The following is a 19,117-nucleotide window of genomic DNA, read 5'->3' on the forward strand; positions in this document are numbered from 1 at the left end:
AAATATTATTCGTTCTATACATAAAAGCTCGTCTAAAGCTCATCTGAAGGAAAAGAAAGCAAGCGCGAACACGCAATGCGACCGCTGGATTCTCGCAAGCAAACCGATGTTCTAACAGATATTTTCTTGGCAGGGCAGTCTGTTCGGTTGGCGAGACGAACAACACTCAGGACTCCACGCCGGGTCTCAGTGACTTTGGGAAAGTGAGTCAACATTTACATTATGTACTAACTCCGTCTGCGGATTCATCTTTTTCGGTGAACAAGAGAAATATCGTGTTCGCAAAAAATACCCACGTGTACATACACGCTTCCGAAAGAGTTTCCGTTTTACGACCGCGGACGAGGTTTTACGCCACACATCCTGCAGAAAAATAATACTGCAGACTTCCGGCCAAGACGCGCCTCGGTATTATTCCGCGAAACGACCGCGCGACAGTTTAGTTTATAATATATAATGCGAGTATTTTGCATTATAAGTTTACAACTTTTTTGCGAAATACGAGGTTTCCTCGGGGAAATAATAATATCAGCACACAGGATACCAGAGAGAGATAAGCCGTCGATCAAAATTTGTAAACTAGATCCATAATAGTCGCATATTGAATAATAATTCTTACTAGTAATAATATACTTTATTATTATATTAAATTAATGCTCAAGATCTTTTATTTAAAAAACGATTTCTTTTTTATGTGTTCACGCGCAAAATGCTCCAATTAATTTCGTATTCCAAAATCAAGAGTTTGCAAAATTTCAAATATAAACTCTAGCTACTACTGTATATAGTACATCGATTAAGAAATACTCGCCAAAATGTTTATTATATCTCGAGTTTGTACGTTAAAATTTTCAAACGGCTTTTGGCTCTGGAATATTTAAATAAACGAGATGTTACGGCGCATATTATATCGTGATGTTTTCAATTCTTGTGGCAGGATTTAGATTGCGATTTCACCATCCCGATTGCTCAAATTATTTTTCCACTACGTAACCGGGAAAATGATCGTCAACAAACGCGCGACCGATCGCGTCCGACCTACATTCCGTTTATCACTCTCGTCGCTCCGCCGCGTTCATAAAATTATATCTCGACCCACTTTAACGCGTGGAATTCGTCGAGGGATTTCGAGCGTTAACGCACAAGTTCGACGATTACGTCAGGACGGATTTCTGCCACGCGCGCCTTCTGACATTACGTGAATTCCAAGATATGTCGAAAAAAAAAGATACGAATCCTATCCGCATCGGATCATTTCGTATCGATTAAATTTTTTTGTTGAAATTCGTATTCTCGCGGCAATAGCAGCTTCTGATTTAAAAAGTGGGAAAAACGAAAAGCTTAATGGGAGGAACAGATACGAGGAAGAAGGAAAAGGAAAACGGACGAGGGAAGCGCGTGAGGACGTAAATCAAACGGTCCACCTCCGTTATCTCGCACCCCTTGCAACGGCTAAATCTCGCATTAATAAATGACAAGTTTTGCAGAGAAAAATTCGATGCGCGTCGCTAAATGCTCCATAGTTTGTCACTGATGTTCGTTCTCGTAAAATGCTAAATAGATATTCCAACCATCTGAAATTTTTCAACAATTAAATCTTTGGAATAATTCGCTGTCGCCATAATGTCTTTCAAAATATTATATCTCTTTAAGCATTAATTTCTCATTTTTATATATTATATATTCAACTGTGATAAAGCTGTTTTCTATATTTAGTATACCTTATTTTTTAGTGCATTATTTATATAATGTGTATTAATTTTTTTATTTTTTGCTGCAAATCAAAGACAGAAAACAGAATTAACGTCTAAATGTTGTCAAAACTATTCTCCTGTATATCATCCTGTATATTCCAGCATATGCTCGTTAATTAACTATTAAAAAGAATAGAGTCCCCAGCCGTGTCACCAATAAATTATTCTACAAAAAGAATGTTCCATTCGTAAAATACGGTATCAATCTTGTCTTGTATTATTTGTTGCGCGAACAAAAAATCTGACATGTCTTGATTATCCCAGCATACTGTTGGCTATATCGAAACAACGGCGGTACAAAAATGTTATTGCTGGGTAGCATAGTACCGGCGAAATATTTTTATAGTTTTACCACGAAATTGCGATAATCTACAAGAAAATAATATTGTTTCCCCCGTCTATAATATCGAAATATTTTTATCAAGTATAATAGCTTATTTTGTACGCGCGTTAGAGTTTAGTCTTCAACAAAGATTGATCATTCTAAGAAAGATCTTTCCACTCTCGCGCATTATACTTTCTAGATCTTAAAATATAAATAAAAAGAACAAACAAATTTGTATAACAGAATCGTAAACGACTATGATATAATAATTTTCTAAATTTTTAACTTTGACATATAATTTTCTAAATTATGATATATCAAAGTGCGAGTACATTAAAAACTTGTATTCGCACAGTAGATTTCGCATGCCATTTCAAAAAGGAACATCGCGACTCTACGGCTTGTTCGGAAAGATAGATGGAATAATCTGAAAATTGTTTTCGTATCCCCTCGCGTGTGTATATATACCGTGATGTCCTACCGTTGTAAATACCGGCATGTACACTTCCGGCAATGGACGGCATGCAACATGCAACTCCGACGATGCGAGTTCGCGTGTACGTTTGTGCACAAACGCGCGCAATTCGAAATTTTTGCATTTTACTCTCTTGTTCCTTCGGCCTGTTATTTCTATCGAACGGGACCCATATTTTCCGGCACCGTTCACCATATGCGCGAATATGCGCGTGTACAACACGAGCGTGCCCGTCACGCACGCACGCACATCCACATTTCGAATCACCGTTAACGCGTCGCGGTGATATATCGTGGAATTATGGCGATAGCTCGCGGCGTAGTATTTGTCACGGTTTCAACGTGGGCTTGATTTTATTGCGGCTTCTGGATGTGACGATTAGTTTCGTCTAGCCTCGTCGCGCTCGATATCCAGCAACAGGCATCGGATTACACGCGAAAATTCACCATTCGCCCGATACGGAATACAGACGACTGTGAAATATGATTTCTCTTTCGAATTTTGCAAGAATGTGTACATGATATTGAATGCGATGCTGATAAATGTAATACTACATGATACTATTAATTAAAAATCTCACAATTAAAACATTGATGGAAAGATTAGCATGTAAAATTTAAATGGTGTTTTTTTAGTTACATGATATGCTTAAATTTTTTCTCAAATAATCTGTTGATATATATTTTTATATATTAATAAAAATAATTTAGTATAACAAAATTTCACAGCTATTTATCCGTTGATTTTCACCATTGACGACTTTATTTGCATGTTTTCGCTTCATTTTGCATACGAATGATCTTTTGGCTTGTCACTTGTTAATGCTGCTGATAAGAAAGAGCCCCCTTGTATCGCGTAATCATTAGTCTCGATAAAACGACGCGCGTCCGTGGCTGTTTCTCTGCAAAAACAATGCGCGTCGTTTCTGCCATCGACGCACGAGACTCGCATCGTTCGGATGAAATCGTGCGCGCCGAGAAAAGCCAGCTACACCCTCACTCTTAAAGCCGGAAAAACGGGACCATTGTGATTCGTTCTTCCACCCACCTTCCTCCATTTCCTTTTCCGCTCGCGTAGACAGGGCTGTCTTTATCAAAATTTGCCCGCTATTTCTCTAGAAAATACACGTAGAACATTCAAACGCATCGTAATCTTTAAAATAAATAATTAAATATTAGATAATAATATTTATAAATAGTAAAATATTTTTTATATCATTCTTTCAAATATTATTAGATATTTAACAGTTTTTCACATAGTAACTCTTTGTCTCTCATAAAATAACAGAAATTATTATACTAAATCTAATTAAATTTTAACAATGAAAAGAAAATAATAGAAGAGAAATTATTAATTGATTCATATTCGTTTGTCACATGGCTATTTTCAATAAACCTGCACAGGGTTAATTAATAATTTATTCATTATGAAAGTGAAATAAATCAAGTTTCGAGGATAATTGATCGAGATGAATGCACCGCGATTTATATCTCGTTAAAACTCGCAACGTTTCAAAAAATTAAATTTACTCCGCTCTTAAGATAAGTGATGCAAGTGAAAATTTACGTGTTTATCAAAGCAAAAGGCCACAAATACACGAAGCTCGATCCTGCGCATTACCACCAATACATCGAAGCTTTTTCCCGCTATCGCACGATGGAATGGGCGGTTGCTTGCGTTCTCGACTAATGTTCCCTGGCTGAAACGCCGGCGTTTCCATCGTTTCCCGTGCTACTTTTCTTTCGCCCTTCCCGGTCGATCCTTTCCACGTGCTTTTGCGCCATAATAAAGGCACTTCGTCTCAAACCCAGCATGCCATCCGATATTTTAGTTCAATCACTTCGAGTTTAGTAACACTTACAATACTTGAATTGTTTCGATACTTGGTTTTCCTTATTGAGTATTTTTGCTATCGATTTGTTGCTTAGAAAACGATATTTGAAAGACAACAAATGAAAAATATAGGCAAAAATCTAAAAGAACTGTGTATAATATCTTTTCCACCTACATTTATACCTATCTATCTATACTGCTTTTTATTTAAATTTAATTTATTTTTTGCAAAAAGAGTCATGCGATTTAATATATATGTATATTGACATAAATTTCCTTCAATTCACATAGTTTTATTCTATCTTTTTTAATTCTATCTTTTTTTAAATATATGACTATATACATATGATTATCTTTATATAAATCAAAGAAGGAAGAGATTTAACGTGCTTCATTATTCTCCAGGCAGTTGTCAGAGAATTGAACAGGCTGGGCATGTTGGTTGATCTCTCGCATGTCTCGACAAGAACGATGAGAGCGGCCCTACAGACTACGAGGGCGCCGGTGATCTTCTCGCACAGCGCTGCCAGGGCGCTATGCAATTCTACCAGAAACGTGCCGGACGATGTGCTCAGAAATCTGGTGAGTTTTTCACGTCACATAGACAAGAATATGGAAATACAAACACGCAAAAAAAAAAAAATAGGGAAACGAATCAGTTCGATCACTCCGTTGCTGATATTACACATTTTCTGAACACAGATAGCAAAATATGTTGTCGCGAATAAACTACGTTGACTACAATACGTATATGCAGACAGATTTATTTATTTATTTATTTATTTATTCGAATCTTAGTCGGCGCCTTGTGCGCGTCGGTCAGTTAGAAAACACTACACAGTACAAGTGTACAGAAAAAATAAATGAATATCCCTTTGCTACAAGCGGAACGAGCGACAGATAGAAAAAAATCAAAGCGCGCTCTCAAGAGTGTACACCGGTACGTACAGAAGTTACTTGCTGCCGCGATGCAATTTTTGTTTGATTATTTGATTTCATCGCGATTATTTGATTTTGAACCGACATATATGCATATTTACCGCGGACTAACCAGATCGAAGCTCGATTTTAACGGAAGTTAATATTAATGCGCGAGACTTGCCTGTAGAACCGCGAAATTAATATTTAATAAACAAAAGAAAATAAATCCAAAATCAGCAGCTGCACGTAAAGGATACACTCACGATGCAATTGTCGATTTTATGATAACACGAAATAGCCTCATTAAGAATTTATTTATAAAGTTGCTAAATTGCAATGTATTATATAAATCTGACAAAGTTGTATAACTAAAAAAAAAAATGACATCTATTAAAATAATGTTATAATGAAAAGTTAGATACAGTAAAATATGATATAGTTAAAATACGATATAAATATTCAAATATATAAATGATAAGAAATAAAACGTGCAAAATGTGCAAAAACAAATAACTGCCGGCAAACGTTTTTTTTTTTTTTTTTATACGTAATCGTTTAAACGTATGTAAAGAGAAATAAAAACGATGTGAAAGCAAAACGAAAGATATACGCGCTGTACCGGTGATTAAACGCAAGTTTTATCGACAGATCTGATATCTCTGGAAGCGAGATGGGTAACGTCAAAATTAAATTCGTAGAGTGCAAGCGAAGCGAAGCCAACCGTGTGCGAATCGAAAGCGATAGGAGAATAGTTTGTAATCCACAAAGTTGTAAAGCGTCCGCGGAGCAATACGTATGTGTGTGTATGTGCGTGTGTTTACGTGTATGTGTGAAAGGATACAAGAACACAGGATCTATATTAACATACAAAGTATCGGGTGTTCAAATTGTTCGAGTAATGAGATAATCGCGAACTATTCGTAACCGATGAAACCAGGTTCGGAAGAGATATGTCAAAATGATTTCGAGCGGCGGTGACCCCGGAAACAACGCGCCAAAATAGCACGAGTGTGTTAGAAGTTTGAAGCTTAATCCACGTTATTATCGGTAATTCTGCGCACACCCATTACCAACGATTGGCGTTAATCCAATTGGCGTTAATCTCGTTCACTCTGTCTCTGTCTTTATCTCTCTCCCTCGATCGCGACATCGAAATTTTTCCTCGGCTATTAAATTCGCGGGAAGCATAAACGCGGTATAATAATTGACGTCTCATTAATCGTGTAACAGTTGGCTGAGCGAGGACTTAAACGACGCTTCATTAAAATTTCATCTCATTCTCGTGGCGCGTGCCTGTCGATTAACGATTGACGAACTGACGATTAAACTCAAGGAGCTCTAAGTTAGCGAAATTAAATTCAACTTATTGCCGATTAGATCAACACTTTGACTTTATCGCAAAGGATATACAATGCAAATTTTAAACTTTATAATCAATTCTGTAGTAATATAGTAGCATATCATCATTCATCAACATCATCAGAATGATACATAATCTTAATCAAAATTTAATTTAAAGAGAGAAAAAGAAAAATAAATTCTAATATAATTGTATGAAAAATTAATTAAGATATATTTTTTTATAAAAGTTTTTTTATTATCTTCTTCAGAAACAATTTAAAATTATGTAAACATAACAACGAAATCGATTACAATCCATTTAGATATTTTACCCTCCCACTCCTACTCCATTTGTTAGGTGTTTAGAAAAGCATCTATTGCATTTAGTAATCCGCTATTGATAATCATTTTTAGAAAATCATATTTAATTTTAGAGACGTAAAAAAATAATTTAGACAAAACTGTTATGGATTAATATCACTTTTTAAAAACTTATTACTCTCTCTCCTCTCATGAATACTTACCCTTTTGAAATATGTCTTCAACTTAAAATGATACAAATAAAGGATTGTTCGACACCTCCAAGAAAGAAGATAGTAACTAATTAATTAACCGACATTTTCCTCAGCTTCTTGAGAAGTCAGTCTAACATCTCCGCACGAACTTCATCCTCTTCCACGGACGATCAATATTCCCTTAATTATACCCGCAGAATGAGAGGATGAGTAACAACGATCTAAGCCGGATGCCTTGCCCGGTAACGTGTTATTAACCGTGCCGTCCTGCTACCCTAATTAACATTGCCCATGTAGTTTAAGCGAAGTTAGGTATCAAATAGACAATTGTGTACTGTGTTCCTTAAAATAGTTTCCCTGATAACTTCCCTCGAGCTGATACAAAAAGATAACTTTATCTCGAATAAAGTTTAATTCTTCGATTTATTTTATATATTGCTTGCTTTCAATAATGTTTATTATAACCATCACACTAATCATCACATAAACTGTTAATTTTCTGGAACATCGATTTGATGCAGTTATATATCGTCCATACAAATTTTTATCTTTAATAAAATTTCGAATAATCGATAAGTTATGAGACATTTCTCATAAATATGTTTTGTATATCGTAGTAAAATAATTTATAATACAATGTATCATAATTTTACTACAAATACGCGCGATGCTCTACAATATATTCTACAATATATTCTCTATTATCATTTAAGAATTGAAAGAAATACTATCACAACGTATCTGGCATTAATGCATTTGTTCGCAGGCTAAAAACGGCGGAGTGGCGATGGTCCCTTTTTATACCTACTTCATAACGTGCAACAACACCGCGACTATAAAAGATGTTATTGGTATGTACAAACGCTATTTGCGAAGTATCGATATTGCATGTGATAGACGTAATTATCATATTCGTCTTATTTTATATCATAAAAATTTCTTTATAAACCTAATTTTCAATGTCACTTTTAGGAAAAAAATTTGTCCGATGTATTCCTCAAACGAGCATTAATCTCAATTTTATAAGAATACTATCTATCTTCTTTTTACAGGGGATATGTATTTGCTCCCATTTTAATGCTCGCAAATATTTGAAAAATTCGTTGTCACGATAATAAAAAGGGATTTTATTTTACGCGTGCATGCGTGACAATCTCATAAGCGCGTTACTTCATAACCGCGCATTATTCCCCAGTCACATTTTATTCCCTCGGGTAAACGCGCGCATATGCATTTATATTAAAATATAATAAAATATTTTATGTGACGCGCATGCTTTACGCGCCATCCGTGACGGGGAATGATTAAGGTTCTGCACTGTTTCAGCACACATCAATCATATTCGAAAGGTGGCGGGGATCGATCACGTCGGTATCGGAGCAGGTTTCGACGGGATAAATTTGTAATTATTCTTTCACTATATTTCTACACACAAGGGCCAGAGATATTCAGAGACAGGGACGCGTTGTCATATAATTCAATTCAATAATATTTATGATTAATCTTGTTGAAAGATACGAATCGCGCGTAATAAATCTACGGTCTCGCGTAAATATGTATTTAACCCACAGAGTTCCACTCTTTTACAACACTCAGAATAATTGCTTCGCTTGTTTTGAAAAGGGTATGAGTCCCGGGAGGTTAATTTTACGGGGGACGCATGAAACAATGACGAAGGAGCAGCTTTTGTTCTATAGCCATGAAACTTTCATAAAGTACTTATGATGATTCTCATAATGTATACTACAAAATATATCGCTGTTAATATAACTTTCCGCTATTTTGTCTCATGGTACCCTTTAAATATTAAACTGACTTCAACATTTAATGTGGTTTTTAATGCTTTATTATATTAGACACAAAGAAATTTAATTTATATTTTTGTTACATATTACTCTAAAAATGTCAAAATTCATTATCAGATAGAATCATAAGTTTTATGCAAATGCTTTATTATAATTGAATTAATATGCGTTTCACATTAAATTAATTTGACAAAGTCAACATTTCTGTATTCAAGCTCAATGCTTAGTTATAATAATAATAAGAAGGTTGTTCACAGAAGTAATGTAAAGTCACGATAGCTTATATAAATGATTTAAACTTAAATCAATGAATGTGAGAGATTTGTATAAATAATACTAAAAGAGAATTAAAAATATCAAAAACTAGCCTTATAATACTAAAAATAAATGTATAAATAAATGATGAAATTGTTTATTAAACAATTATCGCGTTCTTTCAAAAATTGAAATAACGCGGCAAATGCAGTAATGATATCAACTTAATCTCGTTCTCTGAATATCGACTCGAATCAACGAAATAAATCGTTTAAACCTCACACAAGATTTTTATCCCTTCTGTAGCACTCCCACGGGCTTAGAGGATGTCTCGACATATCCGCAACTATTGGCCACTCTACTGGAAGATCCAGCATGGACGGAGGACGATATCAAGAAACTGGCCGGTCTCAATTTACTGAGAGTATTTGCGAAAGTTGAACAGGTACGACTCGTTTTTAATCGGATACAGGCTATATTTTTTACGATCACCGTTTACGAGAGTTGTAAATGAAAAGCGTTTTAGTTACTTGCTCCAACAAAACACGTAATCCTGTATGACGATGAGTTCCAGCGACACAGTCCATAATTCGGGATACTATTTGAGATTAATCGCGCGCGTGTTAAATTTATCGGACAATTGTTAAAGTTTTAGCACTCTTTGTTACGCACTCCTGCCAAGCTAATTGAGCGCGTTATGACTTGATGCTACTCTTATTATCGCAATTTATTATTTTGTTGAAATTATTTTTATATTTAAAATAAAAAAGATAAATTTATATAGAAAAAATAAAAACAACAAGAATTGATTTTTTTAAACAAATTAAATATAGCCAAAATAAAAAAAAATTAAGAATTAATGAAAAAGATACCAATAAAAAATTATAATAGTAAAATAATGTGTAAGCATTACTTTAACTGCTATTGCAGATAAAAATTGGCAAGCGTTATAGCAACCCGATAATATTTTTGCCAAAAAGCTTATTTCCCTCATAATCTTAGAAAAGAAGTCCGAAAATATACGAATAATATTGACCGTAGGTCAATTCCGTCCTTTATCGCTCCCTTATCTTGCTACAGTATGCAATCATTATCATTTCCGGAAAACAGGTTCGTGACGAGTGGCACAGAGCGGCGGTATTACCCGTGGAGAAGATCAGTCCACCAGACAACTCGGCCTGCGTCTATGGCGCGTCCTGATCCTCTTTGAGGACGTTCGTGCCGGGATTTCTCGACTTTGCTCGATAGCCGAGGATCTTACGAGTACCGTGGCATTACTGGAGCCTGTAAGGACGCGTGCCCTGAATCGCCAAAAAATCATTCTATGAGAAGAGTTCCATGGATATCTCCAACGGAAACGACCAACTAATCTACACCGAAAGAACTGCCGACTTCTACTTCAGGGACTCCATCGCGCCTTAACGAGAGACGAAGATTCAGCTCGAAAACGCGATCGGTTCTTCGAAATTATGGCGTCGAGAGGATCCTTCGGAAAAATCATTTTTGAGACGACAAGCTTCTCGTTCGCCTGCGACATCATTCGGAAAGAAGATGTCAAGATCAAGCCATTCGCGATAACATAAATTGCGGTCACATTTGAAAAATAATTATCCGCCTCTTATAAACGTCACTTAATTTTGTAATATTGGACAAGCATAGTAACCTACTAATGTTAAAGAAAGATTAATGACTGTTTTTTAACTCCGTATTTCTTGCACGCTTATAAATTATTCAGCATGATTTCGCGATTATTTGTCAGGCATTTCCGTCCAGACTTCAAACTTAACTTAATAATTCGGATACGTATTCATCATTTCGCAATTTGCATCACGAGCATTAAAGCACACATGCTTTATATATGCCGTACTATATATTCTAACTTGAAACAAATAATAATCAGAAAACACACGGAAATAAAAGCATGAATCACGATTTCGTAACTTTCGCTTTATAAACTACATTTTTTTGGCGCACAAAGTAAATTCACAAAGACATATAGCCAGTTTATATTCGAGTTATTTTATGAATCGCAAGATGGTCGGAAAAATCCTCAAAAATTTCTCCTTGAAAGAGATAAAGACTAAATTTGCAGCGCACACTTAGTATCAATTATGGCTGCCTGATTCTCATATCATGCGTTTACAGCACACGCAACACACGATATTTCCACATATTAGATTAATGAAATACAGAATCAGACAGCCATATAGCGTTAAATATGCAAGGATACGGACAGATTGTACATGACAACTATACGTGATTAATCGTATAAAATTCCTGACGTTAAAACGAAGTACGTATTTGAATGCAGCAAGATTATCATTGCAGCCGTTATATGATTTTTTTATAATTTGATTTGAGAACAAATATAAACGACATTACCATCATACATCAAACATAATTAGATAAAAAACTCCTTAAACTTTTTTAATTTGCAACATTAAATAAATATTAAATAAAAATTCTTCTTATATAAAGTTGGTTTAAAATTAAATATACTGCGAATAAAAAAAGTTTCGTTATACCTGTTTGTACTCTTCGAATATAATATACAAAAAATTACTTATATATCCAATTGCTTATAATTGAGAAATTATTGATATTAGTTTTTAAGGAGAAATGACTCCACGTTTGTCAATGAATTCGCTATCAATGGCATTTGCCAGTACAGTTTTAAAATGCCCTATATAATATATAACGGTCGAGTCAGACAAGTGCACTTATAATGTGCGAATATAACGAAATTTCCAAGGAAAAAATTAAAAATATGAGACAGATACCAAGTTTCTAGCGATAAACTAAAAATTCCGAAAATAGCTTCCACGTGTCACTAAAAAAAAATATCATACAAAACTCGTTTTATAACAAGCTTCTATAATTGATTGCAATGCAATGAATCGCAGTTTCGTATTAATTCCGCATTGCTTCTATATTTTCACCTTTCACACGAAAATTAACTGACTAAACTAACTTTTACTATGTCAAAGATAAAAACATCCAGATAATACATATTATTGTAAAGGCATCATTTGACACTTTCAACTGAATCAATTTGCCAAAGAATGTTGACTATTCCTGAAATCTGTTCAACACGCAGCTCGTATCATAATTTCATGCTATTTGATTATGGTTACGCTTATATACATAACATGATTTGTTGCCGATATTAAACACTGCCGAGCCACGCTTATACTGAACTTTACGAAGATATTGATTTACATCTATGACACATTATTTTCAGTTTCAAAAATATAGTAACACTTTTTTTTTAATTGACAACTGAATAATTACGATTGAAGAATTGCCAATTATGATTTGCAACCAAAATGTTTTTACATATTTACGGAGACAAGTTTATCAAAGCATAATGGATTGGGTGTTACGCCATTACATTTTGCTCGAGTTCCACCGTTCACTTGCTGCACCGATTGCACGAACCGTCGTTCTGAATCGTCCTACAGCCATAAGTGCTTTGAGAACAAAATCAGTTTTACAAATCTCATGCAACGCGTAACGCGACCTATATTCTTCGCAAGTTATGTTACGTAAACTGTTAATATTGAAAATGGCGTGGAAGAATTTTCAGAAGAACTTACGAATACATTGCATGAATTTGTATTTCAGAATTTAGGACGCGTCAAACTTGGACTCATGCTACTTTCAAAATAGCTATATACGACCAACAACTCCTGGATGCGTCGCGAATAGTTTCGTGACTTTCCTCAGGACTGTGATATTTTCCGCGGGCCTCGTGAAACATTTCGTGCTTCCACCTAAACAAATCGGGACGCGTCGCTGAAGGGAGAAAATGTATCGTTGAAAAAAATCGCGTATGTACGATTATTACGAGTCGAAGATATAGGTACGTTACGGTCAATGATTCATTAAACTGATATAATAGTCGGTTTAACTACATATGAAAATGCTTTTTATATATAATAAAAGATAGAAAAAAATATAGTTTGTAGAAGATACTTCAAAAATATTTCCAAAGTCTAACAAAGACAGAAGAAAGTGCTTAAATTTTTTTTTATTTTGCACGCATGTATTCTGTTACAAACCATAAATCTGCTTCTATAATTGTACGAAAAATTTATAGAAAAAAGTATAGCTCAACCGATCATCATATCACTTTAATCGAACGAATTGCGAGACAATGCAAGAAGAGAAGCGTGTGCATTTAGTAGTTTAGATGCGCCGAAATCTTCAAATTACAACTTTGTAATATTGCGTTAATATTGATAGCAAAGGATAGATTCGTAGCAAAGACGACGAGAAACATAGCTTAATCTATCGTGGACCGTACATCTACGAGAGAAACTTCTCCATACGTAAATACTTTACTGAATATTCTTAATGCACAAGCATACCCGCGTATACACATTTGTGTATTGTGCAAAACGATTGATGCCTTCGATGACTCGCGGCGTTATTTTACGAGCAACGGAATTTTCGTCCGCACGAACTGTCAAAGAACTAGACTCTTGACGAGAAACATGTTTTTGCAACATTAGAAGAGTTTAAAAAGCTTAGTCATTAATTAAAAATATATCGTTGGCTGTACTCTTCCCCGCGACTGCATTTAAATCTCAATTCAGCAAAAAAAATCCTTTTTTCGAAATAAAGCTATCAGCATGCATTTATCCCAAGAGAGATCTAGCAAATACAATTTTAAAAATTATTAAAAAAAAGTTTACAATTTTAATCGATATTAGCGAGACGCAGCTCCCTTTTACATACATTTTAGCAGTAATAACGCAAGTATATTTTGCACGCATGTATTCTGTTACAAACCATAAATCTGCTTCTATAATTGTACGAAAAATTTATAGAAAAAAGTATAGCTCAACCGATCATCATATCACTTTAATCGAACGAATTGCGAGACAATGCAAGAAGAGAAGCGTGTGCATTTAGTAGTTTAGATGCGCCGAAATCTTCAAATTACAACTTTGTAATATTGCGTTAATATTGATAGCAAAGGATAGATTCGTAGCAAAGACGACGAGAAACATAGCTTAATCTATCGTGGACCGTACATCTACGAGAGAAACTTCTCCATACGTAAATACTTTACTGAATATTCTTAATGCACAAGCATACCCGCGTATACACATTTGTGTATTGTGCAAAACGATTGATGCCTTCGATGACTCGCGGCGTTATTTTACGAGCAACGGAATTTTCGTCCGCACGAACTGTCAAAGAACTAGACTCTTGACGAGAAACATGTTTTTGCAACATTAGAAGAGTTTAAAAAGCTTAGTCATTAATTAAAAATATATCGTTGGCTGTACTCTTCCCCGCGACTGCATTTAAATCTCAATTCAGCAAAAAAAATCCTTTTTTCGAAATAAAGCTATCAGCATGCATTTATCCCAAGAGAGATCTAGCAAATACAATTTTAAAAATTATTAAAAAAAAGTTTACAATTTTAATCGATATTAGCGAGACGCAGCTCCCTTTTACATACATTTTAGCAGTAATAACGCAAGTAATCGCCAGATAGACTACTGTTAAGTAGCATAAACGACCAATAGGAGGATACGCATAATTTTTAATTCGTACGGAGTAAGTTTAACGAGTACATAATTACGGCACTTTGCTCAATACCACCGATTAGGACATCAGGGGGAGAGGAGACACATACATACTGTTCTTTCCGTAGCATTTCCGTAATATAAATCCTTGTAACTTATCACATTTAGATGAACAAATGCGACTGTCACAATTATTCTTTATAAATAATTTATGAGATCTTTCCTTCTCGCGCGCGTAAACGCGAGTAGATGCCGAGACAAATACAAAAAATCGACTTGAATCAAGATCATAGATAACCATTTCGAGTGTGTATGAATCAGTAACACTTGTGAGCGAGACAAGAGAAAAGATGTATTATCAAAGACCGGAATAATTTCGAGCGTTTCGAGAAGAACGCGAAAATCGTATCCGAATAATGTCAATTATTTGCGCGCGAAATGAATTTCATCGATATATTCCTATCTCGTATCGTTTCTATAATCATCGAGGTTTGTTTGCTTTAAAATATAGATTTTGTCTTATGACTACACTATTACTTGAGATATGAAAAAATCAAATTGAAAAAGATGGATGTAAATGTTGTTTTCTCGAACAGCTCGACCATTATTCTTTCGATAGATCAACGTGTTCATTTTGTAAAACCTAACAAGTAGGATAATCAATCACGCATGTGTGTAGAAACAATTTTTTCTAAGATGACTTAATCGAAGGAAAATCAGAGAAAAAGACAGAAGGAGGAAGACAATGGCGAAAAGAGGAAAAGAAAAATCTTAGCTATATAAACCTTAACATATATAACATAAAACACACAACTGCCTAGAAACTCAGATTAATATATAATATTATACTTATTATATTATATATAATTAATAATGACATGTCTAAACGCACAACAACGGGCGAGTTTAATAAGACAAGACGTGCATGTAAATAGAATATATCCAATCATGATTATGTGTGAAGTGTACGTACAGAGTATCCCAAAATTATCGGAATATATTTCAATAATAGATATCAAAGAGGCAACACATACGCACTCACATATGCAAGTTAAGAAAAAAGATGAAAAATATTCGAAATTTTAATATTTAGTTTAATCATCATTGTAAGTTCTATACAAAAAATATAATTATTGAGAAGTAAAGTTTCAAAATTAAAGTAATAATAAAATCATATTGTTTAAGATTTAAACCGGTTTTATCTCAATAAAATTTTAATTATCACGGCATTTTATGTCATAAAATTGAAAAAATTGTATTTCGTGAGATTTTCGCTAAAAATCAGCTCTGCAATACAATAAAGTCATAATCAAAGTACTGATAGTTTTGAGATACCCCGTATAACAGACAGAAAGAGCGAATCAGTAATCGTAACTGTACTCGAGAGACCATAATACGTTTCTGACCGTAGCTACGATTTTTCACTTCATCTGGCGAGAATTATGTACTCCCAACTACTCACCGCGAAAAAAGTTTTGCGGTCGAACGTCGATACATCGAGCAATGCGAGCAAGACAAATGTCGTTCGGTCTCTACTACATAACCGATTTCGCCTGTTATCTCGACGAAGTTATTAGTTTAAAAAGTTAAACGTCTCACGGATCTTATACTCTGCGCTTCTTGACACTTCAATAATGTAAGTGCAAGAAAAATCAGTTTCTATGATGCTAAGTTATTAAATTTTCTATTTTTCACAGAGACTTTATCACTACGAAGACTTTTTCTTCGCTAGCCAAGTTCATCCTGATCTAACATTTTATCAAGTATTATAAAATAATAATTTCGATTTATAAAAGATTCTCTTGACACCAAGATTCTCGAGGTGAAATGACGCAAAATTGTTACCGACATAAACAACGGAGTCGAATCGATACCGAGAAGTCGTACAAGTTGATCCAAGAGGGGATAGCTGTAAATTTTTACAGTAAACTTCCAAGAAGATACGACGAGAAACTTTCGACCGCTCGCATTCTCGATTTATCACTTTGTTGAACGCTCGAGATGAATCCTAGAAAAAAGTGACGATTACGAGTTAGAGCACTTTGGAAACGCCGTTCTGGAGGATGTCGCCGTTTATCGTTGCGAAAACTCGGGAACGAAAGGTGGAGTGGGAGGCGTTTAATGGAAATCTCATTATCAACAAATACAAGTACAATCAGAAGGATGCCTCGAGCTGTTCGATGTGACTATATACAGCGTGTAAAAGTTTTTAGAAAAATTTAACTATATGACGGAGCGAGAGAGAGAGAGAGAGAGAGAGAGAGAGAGTGAGAAAAAAAGAGAGAAAGAAAGAGAAAAAGCGAGAGAACGAAAGAGAATAAGCGAAAGCAAAAAAGATTTGTGAGATCCGTGCGATAAAAATACATTGCAAGAATTAATGCATGGCCAGAAATAATTAAAGAGACTATGAAAATGAAGATGATAGAGAAAGTTTTAATAAATTAATTCTTAACGCTATAAACAAGAGACACTATTGATACCTATTACCTAAGAAACATAGCATATATATACGCGAATATACACATCTACACACAATCAAAGAGAGGAAAAGAGAAAGATAAAGATAGAAAGAAAGCAACAGAGAAAGAAAAAGAGAAAAAAGGAGAAAGTGAGAAAAAGAGAAACATAAACACACATGTACATGGCATCCTATGAAATAATTATAAATATATACTGATATGTGCGTAATTACATTAATATCTATACAGATTAGACATCGATGTACTTGCGGACGTAAAACGTGCATGAGACTAACTCACTTGCTATTATCTATATGAGAACAGATAAATATATACTATATATACATAGGATGTCCAAGTAAAAAACTATTGCCGTTCTTTTTATTTACAATTTTTTGATTATTTTTGAGCCCGTATTCTCTCTTTTTTATAACTTTTTAATATTAAATACTGTAGAGAATATTAGATATTTTGATATAAGTAAATCTCTTATATATATAGATTAAGATTGTTGAAGTAATATAATAATTAAAATAATAAATCTCAAAATAAAGTAAAAAAATAAGATTTTATATTAAGTATTAACAAAAAAGCTTCTCATTTTTTTTACCGCTTATATAACTCTATCAACAATTATTGATGCCTTGATATTTTGATTTAAAAAAAGTGGGATATAAATTGATCAAAAAATTCTTACAAAAAAAGAGTGGCAGTAGTTCTGGTGCATCCTATATAACAAAAGAGAGCAAGAAAAAAGTGTGAATGCATAAATGAGAAACAACTCGCGCGAGAATGCAAAGAGAATAGGAATAAACTAATTGAGAATTTTTTAAAAAAGGTCGAGCCGCGTTTTTCGAGCGCACGCTCGCCGGCTCTGACAAACTTAGGGAAATATTTATAAGTGATACATTTACTTGAGAGCAGTTTTAGTTAGAGAGTGAGAAAAGTAAATTTAGATCGTGTATAAACTAATTTTAGACATTTCGGTTGGTTTGATGTTAGAAATGATCTCGTGAATTGCGGCAATAAAATCGAATCGTATCAATTAATCCACGATCTCGTGTCCGCGGATGATAAAGTCAGACCCTTATCGCGACGGCAGTTTGCAAAAAGAATTTTCTCTTAATCTTGCGCATTGACCTGTCGAAGCATATAGCATAATTCGCCTCCTGCAATTAAGCGGCTTGCATTACATTAATTAGACACTCTTACTCTGCTATGAAATTCAATTTCACAACAAGTACTATAAAGCATTTTAGCAATGATCAGCAACATTTCTACTCGATTCCTTATCACTAATAGATGATTGTTGAATTTTTAGCAATATATACATATACAAGTAAAGAAGATCGTTACGAGTAAAAAAAGATAAGCGTTTAAAGAAATATACTTAAAAAAACATTTCGCGCGCGCGAAAGAGTGAAGCTTGCAAATAACACGAATTATTACGCCATTTTACGGCATACAGATCAAGTTATTAGAACAAATAGATAATCTTGCAAACTTTAGCCGATAAATGCGAAAAGTGATCTGTGACACCTTGACGAAGAAAAGAGATTCGATTTTAGATGCCAATCATTAAAAAAAAAAAAAAAAATTGTTACTTTGTGTAACAAAGCGAATTTCGTAAGAACGAAGACGATCGCAACGGCGACAATTTTATCTACGTTATATCTAGAAGACATTGCTGGAACAATGATTTGTACGCCTTCTATGAAGGACCCTAGAGTACATTATGTTACCTAATACTCGTAAGCACACACATTATCTAATAAATATTATTTACAAAATCAATCAAACTATTGTCGCAATATTTAATTTATAATTCCCCGAATAATACTCTATAAATTTTTATAAAAAATATATTTAATATATTTAAAAAGCATTAAAAATA

The 19,117-nt window shown here is 34.2% G+C and overlaps 1 protein-coding gene across 1 annotated transcript in view; it reads left to right on the top strand.

Annotated features, from left to right (window-relative positions):
- The window catches only part of LOC115232723 (dipeptidase 1-like), a 90,705-nt gene extending 76,739 nt beyond the window's left edge, over positions 1-13,966 (top strand). The window contains exons 6-11 of the mRNA XM_029802772.1: positions 134-203; positions 4,793-4,969; positions 7,931-8,015; positions 8,491-8,566; positions 9,531-9,669; positions 10,335-13,966. Of these exons, the coding sequence (XP_029658632.1) occupies positions 134-203; positions 4,793-4,969; positions 7,931-8,015; positions 8,491-8,566; positions 9,531-9,669; positions 10,335-10,424 (637 nt within the window). The 3' untranslated portion in view covers positions 10,425-13,966. The remainder of the gene's footprint in view (positions 1-133; positions 204-4,792; positions 4,970-7,930; positions 8,016-8,490; positions 8,567-9,530; positions 9,670-10,334) is intronic.
- The last annotated feature ends 5,151 nt before the right edge of the window (positions 13,967-19,117 follow it).

Source organism: Formica exsecta, unplaced genomic scaffold, assembly GCF_003651465.1.
Source record: "Formica exsecta isolate Colony F162 unplaced genomic scaffold, ASM365146v1 scaffold1492, whole genome shotgun sequence".
Lineage (NCBI taxonomy): Eukaryota > Metazoa > Arthropoda > Insecta > Hymenoptera > Formicidae > Formica > Formica exsecta.